Source organism: Chlamydomonas reinhardtii, chromosome 6 (assembly GCF_000002595.2).
Source record: "Chlamydomonas reinhardtii strain CC-503 cw92 mt+ chromosome 6, whole genome shotgun sequence".
Classification (NCBI taxonomy): Eukaryota; Viridiplantae; Chlorophyta; class Chlorophyceae; order Chlamydomonadales; family Chlamydomonadaceae; genus Chlamydomonas; species Chlamydomonas reinhardtii.
Window position 1 is genome coordinate 6,753,332 of NC_057009.1, and position 16,617 is coordinate 6,769,948.

The following is a 16,617-nucleotide window of genomic DNA, read 5'->3' on the forward strand; positions in this document are numbered from 1 at the left end:
CACGGTTAACAGCAACAGAAGCGTGGACTGCTGGCCACTGCAAGGCAGTGTGCAGTATCTTCAATGATGCAATAACTAGCACCTCCAGTTGGTGGAAAACCTACCTGCTGAGTAGTCTGAGGAAATGGCAGAGCGCCAAGACTGGCGTTCGCAGCTCCCGTCCTTCCTGGACAACACGGAGAGCAACATTAGGTCGATGCGGAAGGACGTGCCCAGCAATTCGGGACCGCAGAGCAGGGTGAGCCGACATGCGGATGTTTTTGACTTTCGAGGGTCAGGCGACAGCTAACCCTCGCGTTCACGCAGACATCTCGGAATCCGGAGTCTGTTGCGAATGCACGTGCGGAGCTCAGCTCGCTGCTGGCAGCGGTGCAGGTAAGACATCGTTGACCGGCCCCAGGCTCCTCGCTCCTTCTGACAGCGTGTGCACTGTGAACTCGTGCTGGGCAGGGATCTTTGGCCGACCTGCGTGTGGAGGTTGCTGCTGCGAAGCGGCTTTCCACCAACGCCAGCGCTGCGGTGGCTGGCGAGACCTCCCCCGCGCCGAAGGGCCCAGTCCGGTCATCGTCCGCGCAGCCGCGGCACCGGGACCAGCGCCCCGCGGAGGTCACGCCCTCTTTGCAGATGCGCCTTGCAGCTGCTGCGCCGCTGTACCCGTCGGGGCAGTCATTCGGTCCTCTCTTCAACACGCCAGGTGAGCCCCAGCTGGACTGGTTCATGCCAGGCACGGCCGGGCCATCGTAGGTGAATTTTACGGACAACAGCCACTGACTTCCTCATCCTGTTGCCTGCTGTGGCCGTAACTCCTTTCCCAGGCTCTGCGGACCTGATGCTTTCGGGCACACCGCCTGCGCCTGCCTCCGCGTCCTCTGCCCAGACGGGTCAGAACGAGGAGCTGGTAAAGGCCATTGACATGCGGCTTCTAGAACTCGGGCATAAGATCGAGCGCTCCCTGGAGCGCAGCATGGAGGAGCAGACGCTGCGGTCACAGCTGCAGACCGCCATGCAGGCGGCCAACGTGATGCAGCAACAGCAGGCGCAGCAGCAGCTGCTGCGAAGCAGCCTGCAGTCCTCGGGGCTCACGGGATTTGGCTCCATGGTCCCGGTCGCCGCGCCGGCGAACGGGACCCCCGACGGTGCCGGGCCGGCGACAGCTGCACCGGCCTTTGCCGCCAATGGCCACCCACGCTTGTCGACGGGCGGTGCGGGCGGGGGCGCCTCGCCTGGGGCCGCTGCCTCCGCTGCGTCGGCGTCTCCCAACCCACTGATCTTGTTGGCTATGAATAAGGCCGATGCGGCAGAAAAGATCTCCACGGAGGTCCGCAGTGAGCTGGCGCTGCTGCAGAAACACGCCACCAAAGAGGCGGAGGACCATGGCAAGCACATCGCCAGCCTGGAGGTGCGCCGTTTGCTGATGATTGGGAAAGCGTGATGGTTGCTGCAGGGCCGGGTGTTGGGTTTGGAGCCTTGTTTAAGCGGTGCTGCTCCTCAAAATGCAGGAGTCATCGCGGCACCACTGGGAGAAGATGTGCCAGGTGGCATCGCAGGTGGACAGCCTGCTGGCGCAGCGCTCAGGTGCGTGGTACAAAAGGAGCTGTGACTCAGAATCGTGTGCTGCATGCAGTGGGCGTTTGACTCGCTGTTTGTACGGCTCGCATGAACCAGGTGCCTCGGAGCTTCAAGGGGAGGTGGCACGCATAGCAGGCCGGCTGGTACAGATGGAGGGGGTCCAGGACCGCACCGCAGTGAACATGGAGGAGCAGCAGCGGCTGATGCGCCAGCTCACCACGGCAATGCAGAAGGTAGGCGCATGGCGGTGTGCTGCCTGCAGCATGTATGCACGCGTACCCGCTCTTTGGCGCGGCAAGTATGTTGTCTTGGTCTCAGTTCGGTGCTTCTTCACGCCGCTGAACCGCTGCGCCTCTGCCACCCCCACAGCTGTCCCAGGACACGGAGTCGGAGCGCGCCGTCGCGTCCAGCCGCCAGGGTGAGCTGGCCGCAAAGCTGGAGGCGGCGGCGGCGCGTGCGGGTGAGCTCGAAATGCGCTTTTCCCGCGTCAGCGACGTGGAGGCCCGCATGTCGCGGCTGGGCGACCTGGAGGTTAAACTGGCGCGCATGGGGGAGCTGGAGGGCCGCGTGTCGCGGGTCGTGGACCTGGAGGCGCGGGTGGCGCGCTTGCCGGACATTGAGGCGCGCATTGCGCGGCTTAGTGACCTGGAGGTGAAGGTGGCGCGGCTGGGTGACCTGGAGGGCCGGCTAGGCCGCTTGACGGATGTGGAGGCACGGCTGGGCCGGCTCACGGAGGTGGAGGCCAAGCTGGCGCGGCTGTCAGAGCTGGAGAGCCGGATGGCGCGGTACGGGGATGTGGAGGGGAAGCTGGCGCGCCTGTCGGAGCTGGAGGCGCGCGTGGCGCGAGTGGGCGAGCTGGAGTCGCGGCTGTCGCGGCTCAGCGACGCCGAGGCGCGGCTCGCGCACTTGCCCGAGCTGGAGGCGCGGGTGGCGGCCCTGCAGGCGTCCGTAGCGGCCGTCAGCGCGGTTGCGGCCGTGACGCCCACCCGCGCCATGCCGTCGCCGCCGTCGCCGGTTCCGCCGCCGCAGCCGCCGCCCGCCCCGGTGGCGCCTGCGGTGAGCGCGGAGGTCGCGGCACGGACGGAGGAGGCGCTAGAGCGGCTGGCAAACCTGGAGCAACAGGTGGCGCGGCTGGCAGCAAGCGGCGAGTCGGCTTCTAGCCAGGTGCAGGAGCGCGACCGCGAGCGCCGCCGCGGCCACTCGCAGCTGGCACAGGTGGCCCAGGAGGCAGCCAAGCCGGAGGAGAGCGTCAGGTGCGAGTGCGTCATGTTTGCTTCTGGGGACATGGTGATGGAGGCAGGTGCTTCTAGTTACGTCGGACGGTTAGGTGCACAGCTCATGAGTGCTGTAGTTGGCACTGTATGGTGCTGATTGCGTGTATGGGCCGCCCATACTGATTGCATGGTACCTTCAGGTCGCTGGACGGCATTCCGCCGGCGCTGGCGGGCTGGTTTGGGGAGGCGCTGGGCTCGCCCGCATCCTCTCTGCGCGCCAGTGGCCCCGGTGCCGTCAGCGGCAACGCCGGCAAGCGCCGCACCGACCAGCACGTCACCTTCTCAGATCGCCCTGTCAGCCTCAAGGTACGACCGCTGCTACATTGAAACACTTGATGCAATACGGTAGTAGGACCTAGCTCGACCCCACTTACTACCAGGTTCTCATCTCGCGTGTCCACCTCACCATCCGTGCGTGTGTGTGACAGGATCTGGACGACCGCGTGCGGTCTCTGGAGGAGGCCATGTTCAACGGCAACTCCGCCTACGCTTCACCCGGACCCAACAGCCGCTCCATGCAAGCGCTCAGCGCCCGCATGGAGCGGCTGGAGCACATCGTGCGCGCGGAGAACAGCATCGAGGCCATGGCGCAGGTGCGGCTTCAGGCACAGCGTGTCTGCTGCCGGCAAACTCAAAGGACGACGCCGTGCCCTTCAGATGCTGGTTCTGCCTGATGCGGTGCGGTGCAAAACGCTTGTACTTGTGCGTTTGCGTGTGCCTGTGGGCTGTGCCTGTGGCCCTACAGGAGGCGCGCCTTGCGGTGACGGAGGAGTTCGTGCTGGAGCTGCGCCGCGACTTCCACGACGTGGTGGGGCCGACGCTGGAGAAGCTGGCGGCGCACGTGTCCGACCTGCGCAAGGGGCAGGGCCAGGTGGGGGTGGGCAGGCATGGCAACCGGGGGCGCTTTTACCAAGGCTGACGCCGTGACGGGTTCGTGCTGAGACCGTAGGATGGGGCAGTCGTGACGGCCGCATGCGTGCAAAGGACGGTGTGCAACGCTGGATCCGCAGGGCTCCCCTGACACCGGGAAGGTGGCGTCCGAGATGCGCGCGCTCAACGCCCGCCTTGACTCTCTGTCGGCGGAGATCACCAGCCTGTCGGCACACAGCCGCTCAGCGCCGCCGTCCGCACACCCGGCCTCGGCGCCAGGCTCGCGCGGCGTCAGCGCTGCCGGCGAGGGCATGCCCGCCGAACGGCTTCTGGTGCTGGAGGCACAGGTGCGCAGCGCCCGAGGATTTGTCACGACGGCCGGGTTTGCCGGCTTCTCAAGCAGGGCCGTTCGAAGCATGGGGTGAGTCGCACAGGCTATGGATGGGAATTGATCTGCATGTGATGGCAATCTGCAGGTCAAGGAGCTCAGCGCGGCCGTGGAGGACACGCACAGCGTCTTCCAGCGGCTGCAGAAGCACCAGGCGCTGCTGGACAAGCTGCAGCACGAGATCGACGGCCTGCGCAGCAGCGTCACGGCGGAGATGGCCGCACTGAAGGAGCGCGTGGACGCCACAGATGGCCAGGTGCGGCTCAGCGCAGTGTCTCCTGACGCTGAGACATTTGCTTCACGGGCTCTAAGGCTGAGGGTCAGGCAGAGTCAGGGTTGGCCAACACATCCCCGTGCATTACGGTGTTGTTGTCTGCTGCGGTTTAACGACCTTCCTCAGGTCCAGGGCATGGGTGAAGACGCACGCGAGAAGCTGGAGCAGCTGGCCCGCCTGGACATGGAGCTGGAGGCGGCAACCAACACCGTGGCCTCCCTTAGCGAGCGTCTGGGCGCACAGGAGGGCCGCGTGGCGGAGCTTGACCGCCAGCAACGCGCACAGCGGGAGAAGCTCGACATCGCGCACGAGCAGCTGGAGGCGCAGGCGGCACAGCTGGCGGCGGCGGAGCAGCAGCTGGGTGCCCAGGGCGAGCAGCTGGCAACACACGCGGAGCAGCTGGAGGCGACGGAGCAGCAGCTGGGTGCCCATCGTGAGCAGCTGGCAGCACAGGCGGAGCAGCTGGAGGCGACGGAGGAGAAGCTATGTGCCCATGATGAGCAGCTGGCAGCACAGGCGGAGCAATTGGTGGCGACGGAGCAGCAGCTAGGTGCCCAGGGTGAACAGCTGGCAACACACGCGGAGCAGCTGGAGGCGGCGGAGGAGAAGCTGCAAGAGCAGGAGGCCAGGCTGCGTGACGCCGCAGCGGCGGCCAGCAACGCGGCTGCGGCGGCCAGCAGCGCAGCGGCTGGTCTGGCCGCAGCAGCGGCCGGCGGTGCCGCGGCGGCGGGCGCCGGCGCGGGTGCCATCATGTCTCGGGGCTTAACCATCCCAGAGCCGGAGCAGTCGGTGTCGCCACGTGGCTTCGGCGGATCTAGCTCCGGCGGCGTCGCCGATAAGGCGGCGCTTGCGGAGCTGGAGGCAGACCTTAAGGGCAAGCTGGCTGAGCTGCGCAGCAGCATGGGCGACGTGCGCAAAGAGCTGGGCAGCAAGGTGCAGGTGCTGGACGCGCAGACACAGGAGCTGCTGGCGTTCCGCGAGGAGATGCTGTCCTCCTACATGGAGCTGCAGGACGGGGTGGACAAGGCGACTGCAGTGGCGGACGAGGCGCTGCGCAAGACGGTGGAGCACGAGGTGCAGATTACGGTGAGCGACATGTCTGGCACTGTATGCCGCCAATGCAGGAGTGAGGTTACCATTGGTGTGGTACCAATTGTTGCATATATCTGAGTGCTATATATATGTGAGCTTCATGCCGCCGGCTGTTTATGGCTTGCAGGAGCTGTCACAGACCGTCGAGACCCAGGCAGAGGCGGCTGTCGCCGCCGCAGCTGCCGGTGAGGCCAAGACGCGCAGCAGCTTGGCGGGCGGCAGCAGCCGCCGGCTCAGCGAGGCGGCCGCGGCGGCCGCAAGCGTCAACGCTGAGGCGCTGGAGGAGCTACAGGGCTCGGTGCGCGAGCTGCAGGAGCGCGTGTCTGCGGGTGCCACGGAGCAGCAGGAGCGGCTGGAGGCGCTGGACGCCAAGGTGCACGCGCTCAGCGAGCTCATCACCGCCGCCAGCCAGGACACGCAGGTGAGAGCGGACTGCGTGCTGAGAGCCAATCAAACGTCGGGGTTCAGCGGGAAGCGAACTCGTGGGTGCGCTTCACATGTGCCCGTCTTTGTTCTGCTAGCACCGTAGTCACGTCCCTATGTTTGCACCTGGTACAGGCCGCCACCGAGGCTCGCGCCCGGGCCGAGGAGCTGGCCTACGAGCTGTCTCAGGCGCAGGAGGCGCTGGAGACGCTGGCCACCGACTCGGGCCGCCTGGCGGAGCAGCTGGCGGAGGTGGCCGCCACCAGCGAGCGCACCGCGGACGGCCTGGAGCAGCTGGGCGAGCGGGTTGCGGCGCAGGACTCGGCGGTGGAGCGGCTGCAGGATGGCGTGGAGCGGCTGGAGGGCCGCATCGCGGCGACCAGGGCCGCGCCGGTGGCCGTTGTCGCTGGCGCTGGTGTTGCATCGCGCGAGGCCGGGCACGCTGAGCCCGTGATGCTGAGCCGGGGCATGCCGTCCATGCCGGGCGCGTCGGCGCCTGGTGTCGCTGCTGCGGAGACCGGCGCACAGGCGTCTCGCGTGGGGGCCATGACGCTTCCGTCCGGTGCTGACAAGGGTATGCCCGGCTCCCAGGCCATTTTGAACCCGCTGTTTGCGGATTCCAGCGAGGATCTGGACGGGCTCGCCCCGCCCGCTGCCGGGGCTGGCCAGGCTGTGAGGGTTGGTGCCGTATCAGGAGGCGGCGGAGGCTCGGCCGCGGACAGCGGCGCGCGGCCCCGATCGCTGGATTCACTGGGCTCGCCGCCACTCAACAGCCGACCACTTCTGCCAGAAGACTCCTCAGTGCGGGAAAAGGCCACCTACTACGAGCAGCTCGCAAGCGCACAGAAGACTTCGGATGGGGGGGCCACTGCCCTGGTGCGTCGAAGCAACGCCAGCAGTGGCGCCGGCGGTGGGGCCAGTGACGGCGGCGGCGCAAGCCCGCTCGTGTCGCCTCGCGAGCCAACCGCTGCGCCAATGGTCCGGTCACGCGCTGCGCCGCCCGTGTTTGCGGTGGCGGAGGCAACCGAGGACGATGGCGAGGACGATGAGGTGCCTTTCGAGGAGGAGGCGGTGGAGACGGATGAGGAGGAGCACGAGCTTGCATCTCCTGGCGCCGCTGCCGCTGTCGCGACGGGTGCAGTGGGCATCGCGGGACTACGGCAGGCGGTGGCGGCTGCAGGCGGCACCAGCCGCAGCCTGCCGCCGACGCCAAGCGGCGACACGGCAGCGGGCACTTCACAAGAGCCCCTGATCGCCACCGGCGGCTCACTGGCAGCTGTACGTGCCGCCCGCTCCGGCCTCGGCCTGTCCGGAGACCTCTCATCGCCGAAGTTCACTGCCGCCCTGTCTGGCGGCACCGGCGAACGCGACGATGACGCGGGTGAGGACGACGAGGAGGGCGTCAGCCCCGCCACACACGCCCGCCGGGTGTTTGGCCGTGAGCAGACTTTCCGTAAGGGGCAGGCGGATGAGGAGGTCTCCATCAGCAGCGGTGACGAGGACGAGGCCGCCAAGGAACGCGAGGCCGCTCGCGCGGAGGCGCGCCGCCTGGGCCGGGAGCAAAGTTTCCGCCACGGCGCAGCAGACGAGGAGGTGTCCTTGAGCAGCGGAGACGAGGGCGAGGATGAAGCAGAAGAGGAGGTGGCGCTGCCGGATGAGCTGGATGACGACGACGAGTACGCCGCCGGCAAGCGGGGCTCCGCTGCCCGGCCCAGCAGTGGTGCGGCCGCTGCTGGCGCTGTCGCCGCTGCAGGCGCTGCTGCTGCCGCCGCTGGCTTTGAGGCGTCTGACTCGGACATCTTCGAGCAGGAGCGAGAGGACGAGGAGGCGGAGATTGAGGCTCGCGGGGCCGATGTGGACGACGGTGACGACGACAACATTGGCAGTGGCTTTGATGATGATGAAGACCTCGAGCTGGCTGGCATGGCGCCGCCGCCTCGCCAGCAGGAGGACGAGGAGGAGGAGGAAGCGGAGCGGGATCTTCCCGTCGTTGCAGCCCGCGCAGCAGCGCCAGCACCAGCGGTGCGCTCCGCCCCCGTCGCCTCGGCAGTGCCAGCAGCCAGTGCCGCAGTGGCGGGCGACATTGAGGGAGGTGATGATGACGAGGCAGAGAGCGTGGACGTTGATGAGGACATCGAGCTTGAGCCTGGCGTCAACCCGGGGGGTTTCGATTATGATGACGAGGACGAGATGCCCACCCTGTCTGCACCGCTGCACTCTCAGCCGCCGCCGCCACTCGCGGCGGCACGTAGCGGCGCTGTGGCAGCCTCCTCAGAGCCTGTCAATGCAGGTGCTACCGCCACCGCTGTCAGCGGCACGCCGGGGGCGGCAGCTGCGGCTGCCGCTGGGGCGGAGGGGGATGCCTCCCGCAACGCCAGCCAGCTCAGCACCAGCGGCCTTGGGCCGCTGGCAGGGCTCTCCAGCGGCGCTGCAGCCTTGCTGGGCGCCAGCACTGACTCACTGTCACGCCGCAAGCTGCCACCGCTGGCCCCCCTCGCACCACTGGGCGCAGCTGGCGCGTCCAACCTCCAGACCAGTCGCGGGCTGGATTTGACGCCGCCGCTGCTGCGGCCGCCGCTGGGCGCATCCGGCAACCTGAGTGGCAACCTCAGCGGCCACTTGAGTGGCGACCTTACGGTAAGCGTCTTCGTGAGTTCATGTACCATATGTGTGCTGCAAAGCCTGGACATTGTTGCTTACTTGGCATGTGAATGCAGGCGGTCTTGAAACCCTCCCTGGGTGCGGTGTCCAGCGGCGGTGCGCCGGCTGTCTCCATCCCCGCTGCCTCGACCTCAGCCGGAGGCGCTCCTGCACCCGCCGCCGCTGCCGCTGCGCCCACCTCCTCAGCAGCTCCGGCATCCGCCGTGGCTGCGGGTAACTCCATGCGCTCCATCGCTGCGGCCGACTCTTTGCGCTCCATGGCTGCGGGCGACTCTTATCGTTCCATCGCTGCGGGTGATTCCAAGCGCTCCATTGGCGGCGGCTTGTCCACCGAGGAGCCCGCACCACCGGTTGTGCTGGCCACCCCCGCGTCCATGTCGATGTCGGGTGAACTGACAGGCCGCCGGATGCTGGCACCACTTGCGCCTCTGGCGCCCCTCTCGCGCGTCTCAGGCGCGGGCGCCCTGCCGCCTGTGCAGCCGCCGCCCAACCTCAGCGTCAGTGGTGCCCTCAGCCCCGGCAGCAGCGCCGCTGCCACGCCCGCTACCTCTGCCGGCGGCGCGCCGGCAACCTCGTCTTCGCCCGCGTCGCGTAGCATTGGCGCCGCCGGGCCCGCGCCGCTGCCCATTGTCAAGTCGGCGCTGCCAGCGCTACGCGGCGCTCCTCCGGCAGCCGCCGCCGCCGCCGCATCGTCGGCCCCAGCCAAGAAGGACGAGGACGCGGAGTCGCTTGCCAGCGGCTTCAGCGGCATGTCCATTGGAGACCTGCCGGACAACGGCGGCGCCGTGGGCGAGTCGGCGGCGGACCCCGTTGCTGCGGAGCTGCTGGCGCCCGCACCCGTGCTCATTCCGGGTGCGGGGCCGGCAGGCGCCAGTGCCTTCGCCGTGCCCTCCATGGAGTCGCTCAAGAAGCTTGTGCTGCACCCCACGCCGCAGCCGCACCCGTTGGCGCGGCGCAGCGAGTCGCCGCTACACCCGGCAGAGCCAGCCACCGGCACGGACGCCAGCACGGCCTCCGGCTCGGCGCCCAACTCTGACAAGTCCATGCCGGACACAGCAGATGCGGACGTGGAGGCGGAGGGCGAGGCGGAGGTGGGCTCTGAGCATGCGGCGCTGTCACGAGCCGCGCCTCCGCCACCGCCGCCTGCCCGCCGCAGCAGCGGCGGCGTCAGCAGGGCCAGCGCGGCGGATCGGGAGCCGCAAACGGACGAGTATGAGGATGACGCGATCCCGGAGGAGGACATTGCCGAGGAGGTGAACATGGATGCTGAGGGCGTAGGCATGTCTGCGGAGAACAGCGGCACGGCATCATCAGGGGCAGGCGTGACACGGGAGAACTCCGTCACCAACCCCGACCCGGCGCCAATGCGCTTGAGCGCCTCGGGGCAGGGCCCCGTGCTGGCGCTGCAAACCCCCAGCAAGAGGGGCCTCGCCTCATTGCTGGAGTCGGGCAGCCAGGACGAGGGCGATGACGAGGACCGGCCAAGCAGCTCCGCTGCCGCCGCACACGCAGCGTCTGCGGCGGCCGCGCTGGCGCCTGCCGTGCCGTCGGTGCACTCGCGCGGCGCACTGCTCGCGCGCAGCAGCAGCGGCGCCAGCAGCCGCGACCTACCGCCGCAGCGGCCGCCGCTGTCCTCAGCCACTGCTTCCCGCCGCACGCTCGCCAGCGACGACGACGCTGCTGAGGCCGGTGTTGCCACTGCAGCGGTCGGCAGCAGGACGGCGCAGTCCTCTATCAGCGGCGCCCTGGAGCGATCCTCGCCGGCACCCTTCCGCTCGCCCTCTGCCCGCTCCACTGGGCTCAGCGAGCTGCTGCAGCCCCCCGAGGCGTCCGGACACGACGCCACCTTTTTCGCCAGCCCCAGCCCCGGTGGCCACAGCGCCGCCGGCAGCCGCACCTCCAGCCCCTCGGGCGGAAGCCCAGCCGGCACCACGCACGACCGCAGCCACTTCCGCCGCGGCCCGCTGACGGCAGCGCTGGCGGCCGCCGCTTCCGGGCCACTCACCACCACCACGATCACGCCCGACGGCATTCTGGAAGCCGAACCCGAGCTCGAGGCTGAGGCGCAGGCCGAGTCCTCCGACATTTTTGTGGACGAGGAGGAGGAGGTGGTGATGGAGAATGAGGAGGTGGACGATGACGTCTTTGGTGATGAGCCCGAGCCCCCCAGCATTGACCCGGCCGCCGCGGCCGCCGCCGCCGAGATGGCGGAGGCAGACAGCGAGGAGCAGGGGCACGACTCCTTCGACCTGGACCTGCCTGGGATTGGCGATGAGGGTGGGCAGGACGAGGAGGGCGGCGCCGGGCACCGCTTTGACCTGAACGCGGGCGGCAGTGGATCGCTGGGCTCTCTGGACCTGCCGCCTGACCTACCTGGCATGTCGGAGGGCAGCGCAGGCGACGACGACGAGGAAGAGGATATCGGCCGCCTGAACCACGAGGCGCAGGCAGCAGCCGTTGCCGTGGCGGCTGGCAGCAGCTCTCGCAGCCTGCTGCCGCCCCTGCCGCCCGGTGGCCGCCACAGCGGCGCCGGCGTCACGACGGCTACTTCTGCAGCCCTGGCCGCGGGCGCCTCCTCATCACGGATGAGCCTGCCCAGCTCGGAGGACAGCCTGGCGCTGGTGGCGCCGGCGGAGGGAGCAGACCGCAGCCTGCTCAGTGACGGTCCGGGTGATGATGACGAGGCCGACATTTTTGCGCACAGCGGTGACGCCGAGGCCATGGGTGGCATCTCGATCGAGGCCTCCGCAGGCCGCTTCGGCAGCGGCAGCGCCGGTGCCGTCGCGGTCGCGTCGCGCGCAGCGCCGCAGCCGCTTGCTGTGCCGGTGCCTGCGCCTGCGCCCCGGAGTGACGCCGAGGCCGGTGCAAGTCGCCGTGGCTCCAACCCTGGCGGCGCACTGCACGCCGACCACAGCAGCAGCTCGATGGGCTTTGACGGCGACGTCTCCATGGAGGCCGAGCGCCTGGCGGCGATGCTGTCGCGCGATCCTCGCGGTGCTGGTGCTAGCCGCGTGAGCGGCAGTGGCAGCGCCGCTGGCAGGCGCAGCACGGACGCCAGCGGGCTTGGCGCGGTGGCCGAGTCTGACGGCGAGGCCGCGGCGGTGTCGGAGGAAGGCATGCAGGCCGACATCGAGGAAGAGCTGGAGCTGGAGGGTGTAGGCGGCCGCGCCGCGCGCTCCTCCGGCACCGGCTCCGGCCGTCGCAGCAGCGAGGGCGCCGCGGGCCGCGTGCACGGCAGCCTGGACTTCTATGACGAGGAGGAGGAGAGCAGCACCAGCAGTAGCGGCATCATTGCCGCCGGGCCTACCGGCGCGGTGCCGGCCTTCACCGCCGCTGGCACGTCCATGATGTACAGCGATGACGACTCGTCCATGGAGTTGGAGGTGTTCAAACCCGCGACGACGACGGCCGCTGGCGCCACAGGCGCCGGCGCTCGCGGCGGCACACCGGCTGCGCCGGCGTCATCCTCGGCAGCAGCAGCGGCAGGGGCCCCGGCGCGGCAGCAGCAAGCGTATGCGGGCGACTCGTTGATGATGGACGACTCGCGAGAATCCATCGGCCTGGGCGGGCTGGGCGGCCGCGGCGACCTGGCTTACCACGGCCGCAGCGGGCTGACGGAGGAGGAGGACGAGGACATGCGGGCGTACGAGGAGGAGGAGCAGGTGGAGGAGGAGCCCAGCAGGAGCAGCAGCCTAGGGGTGTCAGCAGCGGCGGCACGCGCTGCCGCGGGGCCCAGCGCCAGCGTCTTGTCGGCAGGGAGCGACAGCGCCGGGGCCGCCTCCACGCCCACGTCCCATAAGCTGCCGGCACCCAGCCGGCAGGAGGCGCAGCGCGCGGCCGAGGCGCGGCGGCCGGCGCGGCCGGCGCTGCCCTTCGCGCACTCCATGGGCGACCTGAGCACCAGCAGCGGCGCCTACCGCGTGCAGGTGCTCACCGGCGACCGCAGCGGCAGCAGCTGCAGCCCCGGCGCGGTGCGGCTGACGCTGTACGGCAGTCAGGCGGTGCACGCGGCGCAGCTGCGGCCCACCGCGCACGCGGGCCGGCCGCTGGGCGAGGGCGATCGCAGTGAGGAGGACTACTTCCTGACTGGCGGCTGCGACGAGTTCATGGTCGACACCGCGGCAGACCTGGGCGAGCTGTCCGCCGTCTACATCTGGCATGAAGGTGCGTCCTTGGGCTTGGTTGGGGTTGCGGCGCGGGTTGCCGGAGATGCTGGGGGAGGGTGGGCGTTGCGCGTCTGTGCACAGTCAATACGGTACTCTGGCTGAGAGTTTACGTGGCATGCACCGTGCGCCACGCGCCTGCACCCCTCAGGCGAGGGCTTCTCGTCTTCCTGGTTCGTGTCCAGCGTGACTGTGGAGCAGCTCATGACGGGGCTGGAGTGGGTGTTCACCGTCAACGACTGGGTGCGCGGCGGCAACCGCGGCGGCAAGGTGGTGCGCCTGGACGGCGGCGGCGGCGCGCTGTCGCTCAGCCGGGAGAACAGCCTGGCGCGCCTGGCGGGTGGTGGCGCCGGGTCCCGCCCCAGCTCGCCGCCGCGGGTCTCCGCTCCCGGGGGTAGCAGCAGCGGCGGCGCCGCCGCGGGTGGCAGCGGCTTGGCCGCGCCGGTGCCGCCAGGCGCAGGCGGCGCGTACCAGCTGCGCCAGCGTCAGGGGCTTGGCGCGTTCGGGGATGAGAGCATGGACGTGTCAGACTCGGATCTGAACTCGCCAGGCGATCGGCCGGATCTCGCCGTCGGCATTAGCAGCCGCAGCTTTGGCGGTGACGACCTGCCGGGCTTGGGCAGTGCCAGGCCGCCAAAGGCGTCTGGCGGCCTGTCCAGAGGTAACAGCTCTGGTGGCGGCTCGTCATCTGCGTTCGCGGGCGCAACGTCCGCTGCCGCAGCGGCAGCGGGTGGCGGCGGCAGGTCGGGGCGCATGGCGTCCAACCTGCCGAGCGGCATCGGGGTGGTGCTGGAGGAGGACATTGAGGAGGTGGACGCCATGCTGTCGACCAGTAAGTCGCCTGCTTTCGGGCCCCGGGGTGCCCAACTGGGAAGCCCCCACAAAACCGTGAACGCTGCCCTTGGTCATTTTCAGGCGTTTGCCTCACTTGGGCATGGCGCTGACCGCCCCTATGCATCTGATACCTTGCACAGGTGCGGCCTTCAGCCTTGGTCCCGTGTCTGCAGCCCGCGGCACCGGCCCGGCGCTGGTGAGCCCGCGCCCGCCGCTGCCTCCTGGCGCGCCACGCCGCCGCGAGCTCACGGACGAGGCCAGCGAGGGCCCCGACACAGCCACCAGTGGCGGCGGCCGCCGCACGTCGGCCTCGGGTGCCCTGCCGCCCACGCCGCCGGTCAACCGTCGCAGCAGTGGCGGTGGCGTGGACCGCAGCGGCAGCTTCGGCCGCCGCCTGTCTGGGGGACTGGAGCCGGAGGGCTCTATGGACTCTTTTGGCGGCGGCGGCAGCTTCGGCCGGCGGCGCGTGCGCGTCAGTGGCGGCGGCGAGGAGGGTGACCTGGCCTCAGAGCTGTCGGTGGAGGGCAGCGAGCTGTCCGGAACGTCGGCGGCGTCGCTGTCCATGTACGCGCCCGGCGGTGTGCGGCCGCCGGCGCTGGCGGGCGGCGCCATCGCGGTGGACTACCTGGGCACCAGCCGCAAGCGGGTGTCGTGGGCTGAGTACGCAGACGTGAGTCTAAGGGGGTAACAGGTGCCTGGCTGCAGGAGTAAAGGTGGAGGACGGAGTAGGCAGCGACGCGGCCGGGTGCGGCGCGATGCGGCACCTCAACCACCAGCAGCACACGCGTCTAACCCCCTCCAACTGCCGCCCCACAGGAGTATGAGTTCTCGCGCGATGACGACAGCGGCTCCGTGGCCTCGGTGACGGAAGAGGAGATGCTGGAGGCGCAGGGCGAGGCCACCCGGCCCGACTCCTCCAACGTGGGCTACGACGCCCTGATGGCCAAGCCCAAAGCCGGCGCCAGCTCCGCCGCAGCGGCCGGGTCCGCAGGCGCTGCCGGCAGCAACGCGGCGGGCGGCGCCGCCGGTGACTTCATGGAGGTGCCGCTCAAGCGGCGTAAGGGGCCGCACGCCAACGCATACGGCTACAAGATCAAGGTCTTCACCGCCGACAAGCTGAACGCGGGGCTAGGCAACACCACGGTGAGGCGCGGCTGCTTTGCGTGTGTCGACATAATCGTCAGCACTCACAGTTGCCGGTTCAGCCTGGCCGGCTGCTGTCCTTGCGCGCATGGCGCCACTTCTCTTACCCCCAGTGTCTTACCCCTGGCACGCTGCCTGACCGTGTCTGGCCCTCCCGCCGCACAGGTGCACGTGGAGCTGCTGGGTCGCGACGCCACGGTGTCGCAGGCGCTCCCCAAGGGCAAGGGCTCATTCGCGCGAGGCTGCGCCGACCGCTTCACGCTGTACAGCCACGCCGGGGACATGGGCCAGCTACTAGCGCTCAAGGTACAGCGGCAGGGTGCAAAAGCGCAGGGCTGAAGTGAGGCAACGCCATGCGTGCTCTTGTCCTGTTGAGCGGACTGCGCATCGCCGAAGGGGTGTGTTTGCCTCTGCCTGCAACAGATTTGGCACGAGGGCAAGACACTCGGCCCCGGAAACTGGGGCTTTGAGTCGGTGGTCATCGACGACCGCGTCAAGGGCAACCGGTAAGTTGATTGGGAGGAACCGTCCCGGCACCCTTTGCGTAGCAACATCAATGCACCATTGCTCACAACGCCCTTGCACTGCCGTTGCAAAGTGTTTGCCATGTGCTGGGGTCTGGGCATTAGCTGCACCCTATGGGACTTCACCAACCTGCCTTAACACTGTCCCATCGCACACCCTTGCTCACAACGCGCCCGCCAAACCCGTGCTTTGTGCCGTGCAGCTACACGTTCCGCAACCCGGACCCTGACTGCGTGCTGCGCAAGGGGCGGCGGCACTGCCTGGTGCTCAAACCCGCAGTCAGCCGCATTGACGAGAGCGAGGACCTGGCGGAGGTGGCGCGCGAGTACGAGACACAGCTGGTGGCCAACAGGTGAGGTGGTGGGGTGGTGGGGGGTAGAGCGACGGGCGGCTGCGCTGCGCCGACTGTCGCTACTGCTGCTGTTGTTGCTGTCACCATGAAGCATGTGTGCATGGAGCATGGGCCTGGAGTGAGGGCATAAAGGCCATTGCTGGGCTACCGGGTTCGGCTACGTTAATTGCATGGACATGGCTGACACGCGTGTGGCTGCCTCGCTGCCGCCATGCTACTTGTGCTGGATGCAGGGGCCTGAACGAGCAGGAGCGCGCCGGGCTGCGCGGCAAGCTGGACAAGATCAACCAGCGCCTGAGCAGGGTCGGCGCACGTGTGGCGCGGACTCTGAGTGGCGGAAGCAGGAAGTGATGCACCGTTTAAAGATAGGATGACGCACACGTCAACGGCCTGCGGTGGGTTCGTGGTCCATGATAGCACTGGCGCTCGAACACGTGCAAGCAATATGGTTTATGGCCAGTGATTACCCGTAGGCTAGCCGATGACATAATGCATTTGTGATGAGCTCATTCATGTCTATACATAGGACTGCATTTATACTGGAGGACAGGAGGTGGGCCCATGTTTCAGCCACGTGGTCCCGGGGGCGATTGAGTGCATGAAGTGCGAGGGTGACAGCACTGCGCAACACGACACTTGCAAGTGGACAGCAAGATGCAAGCGCTGTGGGGGCGAATACCGCTCCTCAGTCGATATACATACTGCCATGGAATGTAATCCGAGTTCCAGATCTTGCTGCGCGCACCGCTTCGACGCTTCGTGTCAGCGGTGTGTGCTTGTGTGGGGCTCGTCGCCCATCGCAACACATGCGGCATGGTTTGGTCAGTTCGGTGTCGTATGCCAACACGTCGACGTACACTTGCAACGTATACGCTTTCAAACGCGCGGCGTTGTTGTGATTTGCCTGGTGCGCGCGGGGGTTGCATGCGAGCTTGCGGGAACGGGCATCGGGGATGGCGTGGGCGCGGGCTTGGATCCGTGGCGTGCATGGGCATGCTTGCACACCCAAAATTGTGCGAGTATGTTAGATTTCCCTGTGCACGAGTGTT

The 16,617-nt window shown here is 68.4% G+C and overlaps 1 protein-coding gene across 1 annotated transcript; it reads left to right on the plus strand.

Annotated features, from left to right (window-relative positions):
- Positions 1 to 15: 15 nt before the first annotated feature.
- CHLRE_06g294700v5 (uncharacterized protein) lies at positions 16 to 16,297 on the plus strand. The gene is made up of 23 exons (XM_043063484.1): positions 16 to 238; positions 307 to 375; positions 451 to 694; positions 816 to 1,399; positions 1,500 to 1,575; positions 1,666 to 1,802; positions 1,939 to 2,822; positions 2,984 to 3,149; positions 3,272 to 3,436; positions 3,589 to 3,714; positions 3,854 to 4,060; positions 4,190 to 4,357; positions 4,502 to 5,461; positions 5,595 to 5,888; positions 6,026 to 8,527; positions 8,608 to 12,715; positions 12,866 to 13,546; positions 13,689 to 14,218; positions 14,365 to 14,691; positions 14,857 to 14,997; positions 15,115 to 15,197; positions 15,419 to 15,568; positions 15,802 to 16,297. Exons 1-23 carry the CDS (start codon positions 125 to 127, stop codon positions 15,917 to 15,919), a joined length of 12,834 nt encoding a protein of 4,277 aa, XP_042924190.1. The 5' UTR covers positions 16 to 124; the 3' UTR covers positions 15,920 to 16,297.
- Positions 16,298 to 16,617: the final 320 nt, after the last annotated feature.

Bases quoted from the DNA above. Each gene is read 5' to 3' on its own strand.
- CHLRE_06g294700v5 (XM_043063484.1), top strand. From the start codon at position 125: ATGGCAGAGCGCCAAGACTGGCGTTCGCAGCTCCCGTCCTTCCTGGAC. The intron at 376-450 runs GTAAGACATCGT...CGTGCTGGGCAG, and splicing joins CGCTGCTGGCAGCGGTGCAG to GGATCTTTGGCCGACCTGCG. The intron at 1,803-1,938 runs GTAGGCGCATGG...CCACCCCCACAG, and splicing joins TCACCACGGCAATGCAGAAG to CTGTCCCAGGACACGGAGTC.